This window comes from Protobothrops mucrosquamatus, unplaced genomic scaffold (assembly GCF_001527695.2).
Source record: "Protobothrops mucrosquamatus isolate PMUCROS unplaced genomic scaffold, P.Mucros_1.0 scaffold633, whole genome shotgun sequence".
NCBI classification, from domain to species: Eukaryota; Metazoa; Chordata; class Lepidosauria; order Squamata; family Viperidae; genus Protobothrops; species Protobothrops mucrosquamatus.
This window is the reverse complement of record NW_015386925.1, coordinates 270,584-290,037: the sequence shown is the minus strand read 5'-3', so window position 1 is coordinate 290,037 and position 19,454 is coordinate 270,584. Positions and strand designations below refer to the sequence as shown.

The 19,454-nt window shown below is 38.3% G+C and overlaps 1 protein-coding gene across 1 annotated transcript; it reads left to right on the top strand.

Moving 5' to 3' along the window:
• The first annotated feature begins 17,065 nt into the window (after nt 1-17,065).
• On the top strand, nt 17,066-18,977 carry CIB4 (calcium and integrin binding family member 4). Its single transcript, XM_015817745.1, has 3 exons — nt 17,066-17,207; nt 18,445-18,554; nt 18,885-18,977. Exons 1-3 carry the CDS (start codon nt 17,066-17,068, stop codon nt 18,975-18,977), a joined length of 345 nt encoding a protein of 114 aa, XP_015673231.1.
• Nucleotides 18,978-19,454: the final 477 nt, after the last annotated feature.

The window sequence follows — 19,454 nt, the reverse complement described above, 5'->3', positions numbered from 1 at the left end:
CCTAGGATCAATCTCAGAAATAGGTAATCTAATCTAATCCAATCCAATTCAATATAAATATATTAATGATCTAGTTCCATCAAGACTCACTATTAGTCCATGGTCTTTTTGAACCTGCTGCTACAGCAATATTCCATTTTTTTGTTCTTACCGTTTCCCAGAGTGGTAGCCATGAATGAGTAAAGTGTGGAGAACAGGTGATGATTTCCACATAGCTTGTCTTCTCCTGCAGAAGTGATTCAGGCCAGCCTAAAGGAAGAAAAGCATCGGCAGTAGTAGCAAAAGGGACAATGGGCATGGGGACATGGGGCCCTGAAAAGATTTTGCCAAAGACCTACCAAAGAACTCATGAATCAAGAATGGCAGCTTTTAATTAGTATGATGCATTTATTAGAAGGGTTACACAAGCTCAACATAGTTTTGAATGGGAAGAGAATACATGAGAGTTGCTTAGCAGGTACCAATTATAGTATATAGTATATACTTGTAGGTTCCAGGTTGAAATACTGCACTCTTTATGGGGGCTGCCTTTTTATCTAGTCCAAAGACTTCATTTTGTACATAATTTAGGATTTCCAGTTTAATATCTGGAAAGTTATGATTGACAACGAAGCCCCTTAATTCCTAAATAAGAATTCAAGGTGATGCCCATTTCTACATTCAAGGCCACTCATATAGTCTGAAAGATTTAGAACAGACACCGTCTCATTTAAAGCCACCTTGCTTGCTGCAATGGAAGAATTAGTTGTATAGCATGCAAGCAAAGCAGATAGTGTTAATTGCCCAGAAGTGATGGAGATGCTGTTTCTGTGAGAACTAGAATGAGCATGTGCAAATCACATTTAAAGATTCAAGCACTGCAGGGTTTAATTAAAATCCAAGAATAAATATAGTTGGCCATACTGTCAGTTTAGATTACAGTGAGTATGTTTACATTTTTTACACATTTAATGAATGCTATTTGCATAGATGAATGTATAGGCCAACATTTGGCATTTATGTGATCAACTCATTGCAGGAGGAAAACAGAACACTGGAAATTGTATGAAATATAACTTTAAAAGCTTCTCTCTCTCTCTCTCTCTCTCTCTCTCTCTCTCTCTCTCTCTCTCTCTCTCTCTCTCTCTNTATATAAAATTAATAATAGTAGCAATATAAATAATTCATTGCATAGTGTTGTTCACCTTGAGGCATCATCTGGGATGATGAATTGAAATAAACCTCCCAGAAGAAGGCAGTGGCAAACCACTTCAAAATTACTGCCAAGAAAACGTGAACTCATCTTCAGGGTACGTTTACATTTTTATGGTCAAATAAAAGTTTATGCCACTTCCTACACAAAAAAAACCATTTCAAAGCATCTTACAAACATCAAATATGCATACCTTCTCTCATATTAAAGACAAATTCAGTAAAAAGAAAAAAGACAGGAAAGAAGAAAAGCAGAAACAAAATAAAATCACCCATATTAGTGGAGAAAACATATGTGAAGAGTTACAGGTTTGACAGGTGCCTAGAATGGTAGCTGACCCATGGATTTCAGGAGTGAGCATTCCGGAGCGTAGGTATCACCAGTCAAAATCCCTCCAGAGACTTAGGTAGGAAATATTTGTTTGCTGTATGTAGGACACAACAGGCATATCATATCATTAAAAGTCTCTGAAAAGGTGGAAGAGATATATATCCAGTCACATCTCAGAGCCTTTGCATCCTTTAACAATATTGCCCACTATGAAGAGAAACCTTGGATTTCTTTTTCTTGTTGTCCTTTGTCCCATCTTTTGGAGTCAGTTGCATGATTATATTCTCTGCACTTCGGGTCTCCTATCTAGGTAATTCTCACAAGTTAAGCTGAAACTGTCTTGCAATTAACAGAGCACTCACACCACCACTGAGAAAGTGAACAACTGCAAGATGGCACACTGCCATTCTTGGCACATACAGCAGGACTTCTGATAACCTCAGCAAGCAATATGATGTATAATTACAAAAAGACCCTGGTCCCGAGTTGTTCAGGGCTTTGTACATCACAAGAAGAGCATTAAACCTGGCTTGGTAATTAAATGAAGTCACTGAAATTGCTGACTCCTATGAAATCAAACTTTTGGTCTGTCCACCTCAACATTGCCTGTACAAGAGTTTCCTTAGTTGTACATATAACATTTTGGGTACACGAAATAGGTACTCAAAGGGGAAGAGGCATTGCCTCCCACAAAATAACTATTACTCTACATTGCCAATCACAAAATCCAAAGTTACTAGAAGAAAAACTGGATAGGTTGACATCCTTACAATTCTTTAGTTCCTGGGTTTATTTTTATTTATTACATTTATGATCTCCTTTCTTCCAAGAAAGTGGATCTCTTATTCCTGTGTTGCACCCAGTTTCCTTCCTAGTCAAATTCAACAGATAGTTCAGCACCTAGATATCTGTAGAACAATCTTTTTACCCTATGTGATCACTGAGAAAATTTGTGTTGTGACTCCCTGCCCTGCAAGAAGTGAAGAATAAGTGAATGAGTCCTGATGACACATCTTCTCAGTGGTGGCCCTCACTTTTGGAGCATCCTGTAATTTAGATTCAGGAATGCCACCAACTGTCAAGTCTTTAAGAAGTCTGTAAGATTTATTGTTCCATGGGTCATATAGGCACTGATGATATGAACATTGCTAGTTTGTTCATTTATTAATCACATTTATATTGCCACCCATCTCATAAAAAGTTTGAAAGAGGGGTTAAAGAGGCCATCTACATTAAGATTGAACAGCCCTTTCTCAACAGAAGTGGAGGGACATGACACCATCCATGTCTTGCTTATAATACAGTCCTTTCAGCAGTTCCAAGAAGGTTCCACATTCATTTGCACCATTCAAGTGACCCTGAAGGTACAGATAAACCTTGAAGCATCCTCACTGACTCTCAGAAAGAGTGCTAAAGGCTAGATAACTGTAAGAAATATAAATGCTTCCATTCTCCACCATTCAGTCAGAACTGAAGAAGCTTCTTGGATGAGAAGTGAAACATCTTCAAGCAAAACAAAGAAAGTCTAGTTGCCTTTTGAAAAAACACCTTTGGGACAACCATGACTTGGATGACTGAGAATCTCTACAGACATTGGTTACTAATGGGTAAATCACATGGCCATGACTGTGTTTTCCCTTTCCCCTTCCTCCATATTTGGAATCCTTATCCAAGTACTTAAATAATTAGCAATAAGGGGATTATTGTTTATATTAACATTCATTGGAGAAGAAGAGATTACAAGAGAGTAATCAGGCACATGTTGGCAAATACACCACACTGTTTGTTTAGCACATTTAAGGCTGTCAGTGCAACCACATTCCTTACAAGGTGTATTCCCTGTTGTGTGCTTGATTACTTTCCTATAATCCCTTCCTCTCCAATCTCTCCATTCTGCAAGTGGACACAAAAAGGAAGAATAGCAAAACAACAGGTCAGGCACAGGATAACATATACTGATTAGAACTGGCAACCATATGACTGAGGATATTGCAAAGTTTATAAATGTAGACATTGATCATAGAGTCATTTTTTCAGTATCATAATTTCAAACAGTCTCTGAACAAAGCAGTTGGTAAGTGAGAACTATCTGTACAGTTCCTCAGTGATACAATGTGTAACCCAAGAGCAGTTCACAAACAGAGACCGCATAAGGGTGATGTTGTCCAAGAATCCATCCATCCATCCATCCATCCATCCATCCATCCATCCATCCATCCATCCATCCATCCATCCATCCATCCATCTGAAGCAGCAATCAGGACTGGGCCCTGCAATTGTTTGCAACATTGGATGAAACGTTTGGCAAATCAAATAGGAGCTGTGCCACCAAATTAGGAAATTAATATATTAGTTTCTCTAACAAATTAGTTTTCTCTACCTGCTGTTGCAAATTGTTATAAACATTAAGGAGATGAAGGCGATAATGAGAGGGATAAAATTTAACAGTTGCTAAATAACCCCCAGGAGACCTATACATCTGATCAAACATACTAACATTTCTGATAACATAACTTAGGTTTCTTGACAAGGTAGTACATTACCAAATGGAATAATATTGACTATCCCCCCTGAGATCTTGCTCAGAGTTCTTTACAAGGCAGCTTTTGTAGAATGAAATTAATCATCTTCGGTATCCTGGTGCAACATAATTTTTTCACTGACAGAACTGTTTCTTAACAATAACCAAACCATTGCAGACCTCATTTATAAAAAAAAATATCAGCAAATGCAGGGCTTGGAAGTAGGAGGTCTAAAGGAATCTTCTTTTAGTGACAAAAGAGGAGTCATTCAATTAATTGTTTGGGGAAAATTAAAGCAGTATTTATCTCCTTGTGAAAACTGAACTATTATGTTTTCTTGCCTTCCTCCCAAAGTATTATTTCAATCAGCAGCAATTTGAGGGCTTTGAAATGTATGAATATCTCAAATTCATATAGACCCAAAATTCACATGGATCTACTGGAGAAAATGTGCAGTAATATGTGTAAAGAAGAAAGAAGCTTACAATTTGTTAGAAGAAAATAAAAAGTGTAATATTTTTTTTTCAAATCTCTGATATAGTGCACACTAGAACCAAATTGGCTTAAATGCTTGGCTGTGTGAATTAACTGAAAAATATATAAAAATATAAGAAAGAATGCAATTTAGCAGCTCTTGAACTGTACATTCTTTATGTAGTTGGACAGTCTGCAAAGATGGGATGACGGTGTCAAACCTGACTCAACTCCATAGTTGCCTGCACCTGTTTTTGCTCACAGCTTTGTCCAACAATGATGGGAGGAGGGGGGTGAATCTCTAAGGGCGGGGCTGGGGAGAGGCTATGGAATGCAAGTGAACCTTCTGTTGCTGCAGAAACATTATCTACCAAGGCCAAGTCATGAAGAATGTTTGACTGGAGCAGAAAGTTTTTCCCAAAGCAAAAGAACTGAACTCAAATGGTGAACTATGAACTGTGGGTGGCCCAGAGGGGAAGAGGGTAGTTACCTATGTGGTTTTTCAAGGGAGAATCCCAGAACTGCTTCTGCCATGCCTAGATGGATTTCTTCAATAAAGCTACAATCTTTATCAATCTAAAGAGCCACTTTAGTTAGTATTAATCTTGTACCACCACCCTTATTTTGCTTTTGCTGCCTTATTACAGTAAAGAACATGGATCCTTATATTTGAGAAATAGAAATATCAAAAATGGCGAGAGAGAGAGAGAGAGAGAGAGAGAGAGAGAGAGAGAGAGAGAGAGAGAGAGAGAGAGAGAGAGAGAGAGAGAGAGAGAGAGAGAGAGAGAGAGATGGGAACTTAAAATTTTGAAATTTACCCTACCTTGTAGCAAATGTGTCCTTTAATTTCTAAGCAATCACTGTTTGCCCCATTGGTAAAACTTGCAAAACTTGCAAAACAAGTTGCAAAACAAATAAACAAATGAATAACTTTATTAAAATATACTAAGACCACAATTTTCTTGAAGAATAGATTACAAAACATCTCCCTTGCTTTTGTACAGCTTCTTCTCTAATTACCCTGTTTTGCAGAACAGGGCTATCTTCAGAATTGCCTTTTAACAGTTTTTGGCTTAAAATACTAGCCCAGAATTAAAGGAAGTAGCCAAAAATAGTATTTCAAACAGCTCTCCAGGGTTCTGAAATAAAATTGGGATTGAATTCTGATGATTTCAGAATAGACTAAAGGCCATATATAAAGCTGACATATGATCCAGTTTTCAGATCTTTAAGAAATGAGTCTCAGGTTAAGGGAAATTACAGTAATAAGATGTGGATCAGTAGGAAGCTAACATATATTCCCCACACCTGTGCAAGGTTCACTTGAGGGTGCACTTTATATAAACCATCTTGACAAGTGAATAACACTCAGTTGTGGTTCATGTGGCTGTTCAGTCAAACAATGAGCTCCCCAACACCTTCACTATGTGATTAGTTGAGGAAACAGGCTACCCACTAATAAACAAAGCAAACCTCTAACCCAGGCCTCTACCCATTTAAATAACCAGCAATTTTTGTCAGGAGTCAGGGCCTCTAATTAGAAATATAATATGCTTAACCAAGCACTGAATGATCTAGTGGTTCCAATTCTGTAATCTTCTAATTTTATGTTGCTTTATTTTTGTTAGTTTAACATGTGCAAACTAAACTCATTTCATTTGTTTTTAATTAAACATATGGAGTGAAAACAGGTTAATACAGCAAGCAGGTTAAATATATTTGATTATAACTATTTGGATTATGGCTGGTGTTAAAGCAACATCTGTTTCCTCAAGGAGCTATCCAAAGTGCTGAGGATTTTGTTACTGAGAATGGGTCCTGCTTTCTATGCTAGATAATATCCATCCATTCAAAGCACACTGATCAACTTACTATGCAACAGAAATAAAATGGATTACGGATTTGTTCCTGGCTTTTAAATTCACCCAATCCTAGCAAAGCAAATTATCCAGGACAGTGCAAACTGAGGCAAAAAAACAAAAAAAACAAAACAAAATAAGCAGAGTTCTGTTAATTTTGTGAAAGAGTGATAACTCAGGCAGTCCTCTGGCTTGGAATCTTGTGTCCTGTCTTCTTTCCATGAACTCCCCAAATCCCGTATTTACACAGTGATCTGGTGAACTTTCATACCCTTGAGACAAGTATGGCAATTCTTGCTGAGATTGGTCTCAGGGCCTACAACTTCTGAATATCAAAACTCAGAGGTCTCAAGCTTAACTTGGGGACAATTGAATTAACAATAGGAAGTATTTACCCTTTTAGAAATGTAATTCTTAAAACTGCCCTAAGAACAGAAAGGTTTGAATGGGAACAATTTTCTTCCTTTCCAAAACCCCCTTTTTTTCTAGCACTTTACAAACAGTAGAAGATCCTGCTGTTCTTACTTTCTCTCACCTAGACTTCCTTGCACTGAAGTTGACAAATTGCTATTGACTTTGAATTAAAATGAAGAATTTCCTGTAATTTTCCAGTAGAATTTAAATGATCAAATTGGTTAAAAAATTCTGTATTTGTATCTCAATGTAAGGATTGTTAAGAACTTTATGTTAATCAAAACTCACTTAGCAAAGCAAGTTCAGAGTCAAAGAATTAAAAGACGCTGCTCCCAAACTCTTGCTGGTATTTTATGCTGAATATTGTTTAAACGGATGACATCAAATCAGATTTGATGAATAACTAATTGTGGAATAAAGTAGGCCCAGGATCCTGTGGTGCTATGCCACCAAGTCAACATGTATAGCATCCAAGGCAAAGCAGATACTTTTTGAGGCTGACCATCCTGCAGTATTTGAGCACATTCCAGATGGATTTGACCCTTGATAATCAATGGATAAATAGAAAGGATGCCTTGCCATTGTAATTGAGTCTATTTACCTTGCTGCCAGCTGTCTTCTTCTTTTTCCTTCCACTTTTGCCAGGATTAGCCCCTTCCTAAAAGATTTAGGTGTTCACATAATGTGCCTGAAGTAGGACCATTTGAGTCTGGTCATTGTGCCCAAGGGAAAAGTGGGCTGATATACTAGATGATCTATTGGTTTGTTTTCTTGGCTGTCCACAGTATTCTCAGGAGTCCTCTCCAACACCAAAGTTCAAAAGCATAACTGTTCCTATCCTACTTCTTCAGAGTCCAACGCTGAAATGTCTCAGGGAATACCATGATTCTGATCTTTGTAGCTATAAACACATTAACAACACTTGAATGTCTTTTACAATGCCTTCATGGTTGCTCTACCAGGCTGCTACTTTGTGGTGTATTATTATCTCTTTGCTGTTGATGGTTGATTCTAAAAGGCAAATGCTATCCACCACTTCAGTATCAGTTCTAAGGCTAATTATTCTACCTGTTGCCATTAGTTTGGTCTTTATATTTAATTTTGTCCCATTTTGTTTTCATAGTGCTTCTTAATTTTTATTACAAGAGCTTGCAGATCCTTTGCATTTTTGGCTATCAGAATAGGGAAGCTATTCTTTTTCATGGGATGCATGTATTGCTTAATTTAATTCAAAACAAGTAAAATATTTTCACGATGTATTTGCATTTGTGTGTTTATGTGTACCCTTAATATTAGTCAGTGATAGTACTCTCCAAACTCCTGAAATAATGTCATAAAGAAGAAGATGAAGAGCTGTCATTCATGGACATGGAATGATAGATGTAAGTTATGTAAGTTAGATGTAAGTAAGGAAAGCAAATTACAGTTGAATGTTAGAGAAAAAAAATCCTAAGAGTATCAGCAGTATGACAGTGAAGCCATAATTACTCAGAGAAGTGTTGGACTCTTTTTCACTGGATAGGTTCAAGTGGAAGATAGACATCAGTTGTGGATGCTTCAAGTGGACGATAGGCATCAATTATGAATGCTTTAATATGGAATCATTTATAAAAAAGAGGATTCAAATCAATATCTTAAATGTCCCCTTCCAACCACATGATATAATTCTTTAATTTTTAATAAAGATTTTTCAAAAAGGAAGGTTAAAACTAATACAACAATATAAATTAAGAAAAAAGAAAAGTGAAAGCCAAAGCTAAACATGCAAGAAAGGGGGAAAAGTAAAAAAAAAACAACAGAAAAGAAAGAAGATACAGCAATTACAACTACAATTGTAAATTTACCTCTTACTCTGTTACAGCATAACTCTCTTCTTTTTATTATCTATCCTGTCTAATCATTAGAACCATAAATCAGAAGTTCATTGTTTTCTGTTTCATGCAAAACCTCTGTAAGGGGTTTCCAGTCAACAGTAAACAAAGTTGTTGTCTTTTCTCTGATAAAACAAATCAGTTTAGCCATCTCAGCAAGTTCCATGATCTTCACCAACATTTTTCCATTGTGGGTAATGCTGACTCTTTCCATCTTTGTGCATACAATAATCTCATTGCAGTTACAATATTAAAAAAATGAAGTTCCACGACTTTTTCTCAACTGTTTATCCATTAATCCCAAAAGAAAAGCCTCTGGTTTCAATTGCATATTAATCTCTGAAATCTCCTGAATCAGTGTGTATATTTTGAATCGAAAATGTTCTAGCCTTTTTAAATGACCACCAAACATGATAAAATGTCCCTTCTTGTTGTTCACATTTGCAACATAAATGTGAAGTGCCTTTATACATTCTGGACAATTTCTCTGGTGACATATAACAATGGTATATTAAAACCAACCATCTTCTGATCCATTGGATCCCTCTGAAGAATCAGGGCCTGAAGTCTCATATGCCTCTCAATTGAGCTTTCAGCAGTACTTTCCAATAAATGCTAGGCATTGATTTCACCCCGTTAGCATGAAGCAGAGGCCAAGTGGGCTGTTTTCCTAACTTAAATAAAATAATGCAAGGCAAACTCCAAAGCAATTTGTTTTTCCGTTCACTATAGTTGAGACAAAAAAAAAAAAAATCTTGGACGATACTTGTATGTGCACTTAAATGGGAGGAATAGCTACTAAAATAAAAGAGTTTTATTGCTTGTGGACAGGGCCAGGTGCCAATTGGCTTGGCTAGATACTGAGTTGCTGTTCCCTGTTGTTTGGATGGTGATATATGAAAGTTCCTGGCCTTGATCCAGTAAGTGTCATTAAATTTAGGTTTTAACATGAAACGGACCTTTTTTTCCCCCCTGAACTCTATTACCCCAGTCTCTGAAGAATGCTTTTTAGGGAGGGGGATATTGGGAAAGAGAACAACGGACTACCAGGACTACCATGCCGTCTATGTGGCTCTCACTCTTGATGTTTTCTGGATGTTAGCCAGCATCCAGTATCAGCTTACAAACTACTCAAAAGACAAACTTTTTTCCATTTATGCAGACAGAGACATAATGTACTCTTGTGTTTGCTTTCTTCCTCCCTCCCTTCATTTTAAATAACAGCTGTGGGAGGAAAAAAAAGTGTTCAGTAAATGGAAAATCGTGAGGGGGAGACTGGGCCTTGATCTGGGCCATATCTAAATTCTTCAACTGCTTTGAATTCTGTTTTCTAAAGATTTGATATACAGGCTGGGGCAGAGGAAAAACTCTTCGGTGATGGACCTACGCCATCTTCAGGGAAGCTAATGCATTGCACCTCTTTGTGTGCATGCCATCGTTTTTAATTAGGGAATATCTAAATCTTATCTATCCAATTAAATAGTCCATAATAGATTGTAATAATGGTTATATATGCATATATGCCTGCATGCACATATATACAGATTCACAAAGAGAAACAGAGTGTAGACAGAGATGTGAGCAAGCTGGCTAGAGAGATGGATGGGGGGATAGATGGATGATGGATAGATAGATATAATTTCATTCTTTGTACAGTATTTATATACGGTATTTCTATTTTCTTTAACTTCAGAATAACCCTCATTTTTATACTTACAACAAATTCTGTGGTGTTGAGGATATTTAGTTGATGGATAGACTAAGGCCTTTAATCAATCTAATCCAGTGTTTCTCAACCTTGACCATTTTAAGGCATGTGGACTTCAACTCCCAGAATTCCACAGCCAGCATTGCTGGCTGTGGAATTCTGGGAGTTGAAGTCCACATGCCTTAAAATGGTCAAGGTTGAGAAACACTGATCTAATCTATCTGTCTGTCTGTCTCCCTCCCCCATTTGTGTGTGTGTGTGTGTGCCTATTAAATCTGTGCTGTTCCAAACAACCCAAATGATAAAGTTTGAACCATCTTTTTTCTTCAGTAACCTGACATAATGTTTTAGTACTTTTGAAATTTTGTTCTTGAGTTGTCATATACAGTATTCATCCCATTCTATTTTCCTCTCACAAAAAGAAAATCACAGCAAACTAAGAAGTTCTGAATCATATCATGCAATGAGAATCATACAATTTCAAATGTGATCAGACTATGAGCACCATAAATCATACCTTGGGTAGGTAAGCCACAAAACTATAAGCACACAGTCCTTTCTTCAAGCTTCTTGCTCTCCGTTGGGGCGAATCCATGTTTTGAAATGCAACATAACGTCTAACAGTATGCTTGAACCCTAGTTTTGTCTAGATGTGGGACAAAAAGACGTTTGTGGGGAGGAGTCTATGAGACCCACAGCATCAGATGCAGGCTGTAATAGGATCTGGATGACCTCTGATTCCCTTTGAAGTTTAAGAGTCTCTTTTTAATAAAAACTCTAGAGGAAAAAAAATCTCCCTTATTTGGGGCACAATAATAGTTTTCAGAGAAAGCAGTATACATGGTACGCATTTTCAAGACTATTTCAGAAAGCACTTATTTTCCTTTCACAAGGAACAATAGCGAATGAAGATTTCCTTTCTTTCTCTCTCTTTTCTGATTTGTTTTTCATTACTGTTCCTGGCCAAGAGTGAGACAGAATCTATTTTAGAGAGAAGGCTAGAAATATCCACCTCCCATTGCAAACCCTTCAACCAGGGTTGTCTCTGAATCTTAATCTTAAAACAGAAGGAACTCAAGAACTTGTTTTGCTGGGCAGCATAATTAGACCTATGAGTAAAACAATGTAAGGATTGAAAGGATTCTTTGTAAATTTAGTAGAGGAACTAAGCCACAAAATTTAGTACTGTAGAAAGAAAGGTGTGTACATATTGGTGGGCATATGCACGGACATAAGATCTCTGCTAGATTATTTCAAAGTCCAAAATAACCAGCTAGATGCTTCTGACCTCTTCTACTATAGCTTCCTAGCACCCCTGAATCTCTACAGCACCCTTGAACCTGGAAATTTTATGCACCCATAAAATAGTCTCTCTGCTTCATGGCTTTGTATAAAAACCTCCATTTTAAATCCACTATAGTCAATAATCAGTTACATATTTGAACATTTTGTTTTCAGACAAGTGAGTTATTGCACTATCCCATGGTTTATTCGTGATTAGTTGAATAGACCATAACTGGCTAGGGTCACACAAAGAGCTAAAATAAAAACAAATAGACTGCTTAGAGATTAGTGTGAAGTGCAAATTTCAACTACTACCTTTGGCACAGGATTGAAAGAGTCCCCAGCGGTCTTTCAGTCCAAACTTCTGCATGGGCAAAAATCCTCAGGTCTCCCAGAAAAATGGCTGTCCAATCTTTGTTTGAAAATCTCCAATGATGAAACATCCACAATTCTAGGAGGTAGATTATTCCACTACTTCATAGCTTTTGTGAACAGGAAAATATTTTTATGTTTTGAGTTTGGATCTCTTTGTAAATTTTAAACCCATTGTTCTTTTCCTATCCTCATGAACTATGGAAAATAAATCCACACTCTCTTCTCTGTGATGGTCCCTCAAGTATTAGAAAAGTACTATTTTGTTTTCCCTTAGTCTTCCCTTATTTAGGTGAAATATACTAAATTCTTTTAGTCATCTTTCATAAATTTAGAGTCCAAGCTCATCAACATTTTTGTTGCTCTTCTCTGTATTCTTTCCAATTCCTCAGCATCCTTCTTGTATTACGGCAATAAAGCTGGATAAAGTATTCTAAAAGCAGTCTTACCAGTGCAGTGCTGAGCAGAAAAATTATACCTCTGCCAATATAGATCAGGACTGCATTACTTCTCTCTTGGTAGCTACAGAATGTTACTAACACATGCTTAATCTGTGGTTTACATGGATATTCAAATCCTTTTTACAAAAAATGCAGATACTACATTTCTTGACTTTTTTTAAAAAATGGAATAATGTTAGCATATCATCAATCTTTTTGACACTTCCCATGTACATAAAAGTGTTCACTAAGATTACAATTAATGGTTCTGTGATCTGCTATTTTTGTTATATGGCCCACTTTTCATTTTTTTAAACTTAATTTTAGAATAGAATAGAGCTGGAAGGGACCTTGGAGGTCTTCTAGTCCAGCCCCCTGCTCAAGCAGGAGAACCTATACCATTTCAGACAAGTGACTGTCCAGTCTCTTCTTAAATACCTCTAGTGATGGAGCGCCCATGATTTCTGAAGGCAAGCTGTTCCACTGGTTAATTGTCCTCACTGTTAGGAAGTTTCTCCTTAATTCTAGGTTGCTTCTCTCTTTGATCAGTTTCCAACCATTGTTTCTTGTCCTGCCCTCTGGTGCTTTGGAGAATAATTTGACCCCCTCTTCTTTGTGGCAGCCCCTCAGATACTGGAATATGCTATCATGTCATCCCTATTTCTTGTTTTCTTTAGACTAGCCAAACCCAAGCCCTACAGCTGTTCTTCATATGTTTTAGTCTCCAGGCCTTGGATCATCTTAGTTGCTCTTCTCTGAATTTTTTTCTAGACTCTCAACATCTTTTTTGTGATATGTTGACCAAAATTAGCTGCAGTATTCCAGGTGTGGTTTCACTAGGGTTTTATAAAGAGGTACTAATACTGCTTACTTCTCTCCATGTGGATGTAGTACCATTGAAGACTACTTTTTTGTTTCTTAGTTTGTCAGAGCATTCTCTTTGCAGCCATACCAGTTTCATCATCTATCTGCCATTTTTATTTCCATTTAATATTGTGTCTTGGGGTCTTAATTATCTAATTTTTTAGAATTTCTCAATCCTTTTGAACTTTTTTTTCCTTCAGGTTTTCTCACCATGGAATCATTCCTACATTTTCCCTTATACAGGTAATCCCCAAGTTATGAATATTGCAGCACCACGGCAGTTGTTCACCCTTATGAGTGATCGCAGTGGCTCTGCAACATTCAGCCTGGTTAGTCCCTCCCTCCCCACCCCAGCCCCGGGTCTCCTTAGGTACCAGGCCTTCAATACTCACCCTGCAAAGATCAAGATCCTTTGCTTTCTTGGCTGCTCCAGGCCTTCGGTGCGTTCGCAGAGAATGGAGGCCTAAAATAACACAAGATCATGTGAGATCAGTGGGGTGAGATCTCACACTACTGATCTTGTGTGATCTCATGGTACTTTAGGCCTCTGTTCTCTGCAACAGAGAACGGAACTGAAGCTGGGGGACGCTTCCCTGTACCTCCGGAGGCTGGATCAGAGCTCCGGACACCTTTTTCAGGCCGCTGCAGTCCTGATTTGAGGCTGGCGAATGCTTCCGCGCAACCCATGTGGCTCGATCCAGGCTCTGAAGGCCTTTTCCAGGCGACTGTGGCCCGGATTTGAGGCTGGTGAACGCTTCCGCGCACCCCGCATGGCCCGATCCGGCCTCCAGAGGCCTTTTCCAGGCCGCTGCTGCCTGCATTTGAGGCCAGAGAACACTTCCACAGCCTCCCCATGGCTTGATCGGTCCTGGAAAAGGCCTCCAGAGTTTGGATTGGGTTGTGTAGGGTGCGCAGAAGCATTCCGCGGCCTCAAATCCGGGTGGCAGCAGTCTGGAAAATGCCTCCGGAGCCCAGATCGGGCTGCGGGGGAGGGGGGTCGTGGAAGAATTCCCCGGCCTCAAATCCAGGTGGCATCAGGAACCACAGCAGAGAGGAGATGGATCTTTTCCTGGTGAGTCTGGCGCGGGAGGGAGGGGGAAGCATGTGGTAGCATAGTGGGTCGGGGAGGCCTTGGGGGCCTGTTCCAGCACTAGGCCCTCCATGGCCTTCCCCACCCTGAGATCCTCATGTTTGCTTAACAAACTGTGTGCATTTTAACGAGTAAGGGAGTGATTTCATACCTTGAACGAGATTCACTCTACGAGTTTTCGAGTTACAAGTGGAATGGGCAGGCTCCAGTGGTGGGATTCAAATATGTGAACAATCGGTTCTCTATGTGGATGCTGCTTCCAGAAATCCATTCTGGGCTTGGGCAACAAAAAATTAGCTACTGGTTCTGCTGAAGTGGTGTGAACCGGCTGAATCCCACCACTGGCAGGCTCCATTACATTTGTAACTCAAGGACTACCTGTAGTTTATTAAAATAGATTCTCTTGATATTTAGAATATATCTAAACTCTACTTTCAGTTTTTCTTGTCTACAACGTTGTGAATTTTAGGATCAAATGAATGTTCTCTACCAAGGTTTTTACAATTTTCACTTCCTTAACCATTCCTTCCCTTACTAAGTCTAGTACAGCTAACCCTCTTTAACCTTCCTCACCTTTTAAGACAATGGTGTTGAAAGAAAAATCTTCATCAGGGTCCAGTCCAAGCCGGGAATAAACAACATGGAGACTGCTTTAGAAAGAAGGTTGTAGTTTATTGAAGAGGAGAGCCAGACAGAAAGATGGCTCTGGAAAAAACAACTGACTACATGTAGCACGGAGTGGATTTTTATACCTTCTTGGGCTTTTGTTTGGAGTTGTTCCTGTGGCATGAATTTTGACCTGAGTCTGAATGTGCCTTTCTGGTATTCTGATGGTAGTGGGTTAATCCTATTATGTCCCAAAGGTCATATCTTGCTTTTCTGTGGCTGTGGCTGATGACTGTTGGATTTTTTGGTGTGAGGGATTTTTGAGTCTAGGGATCTTTCTTTCTAATCCCAGCTTCCTGACTCCAGTCTTTCTGACAAGATTATCACATCTGCATTTCTGCAGACTTGGTTTCTGTTTGGGGCAGAGAGACTTGGGGGGTTGGTTTCTGCTTTTAAGATTTTTTGGGGAAATATAATACTCTGCCTTTTAATATTCCCAAAAGTATTTCTTTCTCGGGGGGGGGGGGGGCTGACTTCCCACAATGGAGTTGTCTACAAAGTATGTCAAGAACCTATTGGATCTCTCACTTGCTGCAAAGTTCTCAGCTGACACTGGAATAGTTGAAACTATATCACCATTATATGTTTGCTGGATGATTTGCAAGGCTGTCATCTAATGGTAGAGGAGAGAATGGTAGAGGATATTATGTATTGGATGGGGGTCATAGAACGTACTAGATTAGGCAAAAATGGGATTGAGTTATATTGTTTTAGCAAGTAGTATGAGCCAGGGTTAAGCTCTAATATGATTGGCAGTGTGGGAAGTCAGAGCCCCAGAGAAGGAAATATTAAAAGGGCAGAAAAATATATTTCCTCAAAAGTATTTTAAAAAGCAGAAACCAACTTTGGCTCCAAATCTATCTCTCTGCCCCAAGCAAGATCTAGCCCCATACAAATGCAGATGTAAAACCATCAGAAAGTTGAAGCCAGAGCAATCAAGAAGACAAAGAGAAAATCTGCATGCCCCACCCAAACTCTAGGAGTCATTAGCCCCATCACCTGGGAAGCAGGATATGATAATAGGATTAAACCACAGATATAAAGGCCTAGAAAAGCACTCAGAAATATCCTCAAGGTTCATGCCACAGGAACAGGAAACTATTCCAAACAGGGCTAGAGGGGGTATAAAAACCTTCTACCCATGTGCTCAGTCTCTCTCTTCTCTCCTCTGCTCTTTCCTGAAGAACCATCTTTCTGCTTCTGCAATAAACTGTAACCTTCTTCCCAAAGCAGTCGCCATGTTTGCTTATTTATTCCCGGCTTGGATGAACCAGGATGAAGACTTACTTCTATCAGCAGAGCATAACATGAATACAGTTTTAGTAACCTAGAGTTAGCATTTTACATCTAGATATAAGCCAGCCATTGTCTATGGTTGCATCTTCCAGAGCTTTATTAGAGATAATGGGACTCTACTCTTTGCTCTAAATGTTGGTGATTTATTACCAGTATTATATTAGCTTTCTTTTAAAAGAGCAAAAATGTCTCTTTCCCATCTTCAAGGAATTTTAGTTTGATCCCATCACTGTCTCCCAGTAGAAGAAAAAAAAACCTTCACGGTTTACATAACACCCATTCAGTCTGCTCCTTGCTATTTTTCTCTATTCTGCTACTTAGAGCAAAGAGGCAGGTGCAGATAGAATGGAAAAGTATTTTCTTAGAACTAATGATCTACTGCCACCTAGTGGTGAACAAGAAAAACTGCAGATAGCTTGAAACAGGAAGCTAGGAAATGGGGGGGGAAGCATCTTTTTTACAATTTAATCAAAGAAATATTCTTCTTGTGTGTGAGGATATTCACAGCATAAAAATATTTCAGTGCAGTCTGTTTATGGTTTTACATAGAATATAGTATCAAAGAAAGATTCGATCAAGCCACATTGTGTACAATTATTATTTTCATTCAATTTAAATAGTTGCCCATATGTAGGCTAGAAAGGCTCCACTAAGAATAGTCAAGTTCTTCTGTTTTCACCCAGATGAATCCATTCAGGGACAGGATCTGCAAGGTCTTCTCCACAGATGGCTACTTTACATTTGAGGACATCCTTGGGATGGCATCTGTCTTCAGTTATCTAGCATGTCCCACACTTAAGATTGAATACGCTTTTCGGATTTATGGTATGTCATTTCCCATTGTAATATCCCCATAACAGTTTCAGTGTAAGAAAAAGCAAAAATCCCCAAGTCTGGAGGCACTTTGTGGATGAGATCAAGAATTTGAAGCCTGGGTGAGATTGGAACCATTTCATTTTTCAAAGAGGGGATAGAAACGTCTGCAGACATGGCCCAAGAAGAAACAATCGTTTGGTTCATATAATATACTAAGCCATAATATGGCTACTTTGGTTTTTACTTGAAAAAATGGAATAAAGGGGGGAAAGGATAAAAAAAATCATACCACATACAAAAAATGTATTCAGCTGAATTTTCAACTTACTCATTAAAACTTGAAATGACATGAAATTGTTAGTTTTCCCACTGCAATGATATTCCATTGCACTATCAATTTATAAACAGAAAGCATATACCGGTATCTATAATCCATTGAATAATTTTGTCACTGCATCTGCTTTGTAGAATAGATTCCCACCAGAGAAACACATCACAAAATGTGTTGTTTTTTTCCTCCAAGCCTTTCTCAGGATGTTTTGGGTGGCTTCTCACTTGGGGGTGATCATGTTGCATGTTATTCCCTCATATGCCTGTTCTAATGTATACCTGTCAAATAATACTGTTTGTTCAATATATAATGTTGTAGTCTTTTAAACTTGTCAAGCCACCAGGAATTATTTTGGAATTGGGTGGCCTGGAAATCTGATGAATAAATAAATAAATAGCCTTACCACTCTTTGGGTGGATTAATTCTAGTGAATGGCTTGCTCATCCAATCATAATTAAATTGTGCACATATGATTCCTGTAATGACACTGCCTCCCCATCACACACTCTTCCTTGTATATACGTTGTGTACATGGCATGCACAAGCAGCTTCAGGCCATGTTCAGATTCAGTGTGGAAGTCAATGGAAAAAAGGAGAAAAGGAATGAGATTGTCAGAATTGGACAGATCTGGAAAAAGAATACAACTCAATTATCAAGTGTCTGCTTATACAGAGTGTCCCAAGGCCAGTTCTTGGCATATTCTGCTGCAAAAAATCAAGCAGATGGAGACAGAAAACTTATAGATTTAGTCATTAAACACTGCTGGACTGAAATTCTGTGGCAGTTTTACGAGTAAAGATAATAGTATTATTGTTTGTGTAATTCTTAAATATTTGGCACTGGACTGCATAATAGTCTGTAAATCTTCCAAGTTCCACCCTACTTCTACTTTTCACAATATTTTAATTTCCCAGATTTCAACAATGATGGTTTTATTGATGAGGAAGATCTCCAAAATGTCATCCGCAGATTAATCAATAAGAATAACCTCAGTGAGGAAGAAATTGTGTCTCTGGCGAACCATGTAGGTAATTCCTTTCTTTTACAACAAGAGATTTCAGTGACTGAGGCCTTAGCATAAAATTTGGTTTAAATGGTTTAAATATCTTTTCAGTAGAACCTGGGCATGAGAGGCAGAGCTCTTCTAATGGCTGTCTCCAACCTAGTACCTTCCAGCTGTGTTGGGAAGCCAATGGCTCCTGGGACACCTGCGAGTTGTAGTCCAAGCATATTTTGAGAATGAGATTGGAAAAAGAAATCCATTTTGGAGCACAAAAATAAAACTCTTATGTTGACTAATATGAAACAACAGAAATATTATTTCTATATAATACATACTTTGTGTTTGAAACAGATTGTGGAGGAAGCTGACTTGGATAATGACAGAATGCTCTCTCTAGCAGAATTTGAACGTGCTATGATAAAGTCTCCAGACTTCCTAAAGTAAGAACAATTCCCTATCATCCCATCCACAATGTAGTGGAGCTTCTTAGTTCTCACATGCGTCAAATCCAGCTCTGAAATCTCTCATTCTATAATGTTTTATGTAATTTCTCCTACAGAAAAAACAAATTCTGGCAATTTTGTACTAAGCTACACCAGACGTAATGCTACAGAAAGCCTGGCCAAGGCAGCTTTGACATATTTCTAACATAGGGAAGGGAATATAAGAAAAATTAACACTGGAGCCTACACTAAATGTCAGGCAGCAAGATGGAAAAAGCTATTGTTTAGCTATTGTTTCCAATGTTCACTACAAGAAATTTATTTTTAAAAAAATAATTCCATTGGCTTTTTCTTCTGTAAATTGGATGGTACATAGCATTCAGGATGGAGTATCACCCATTTTTTTGTCCCTAAGATAAAAAATGGAGGCATTCGATTTGTTTCAAATGTTGTCCATGTTGGAATCTTCAACAAATGT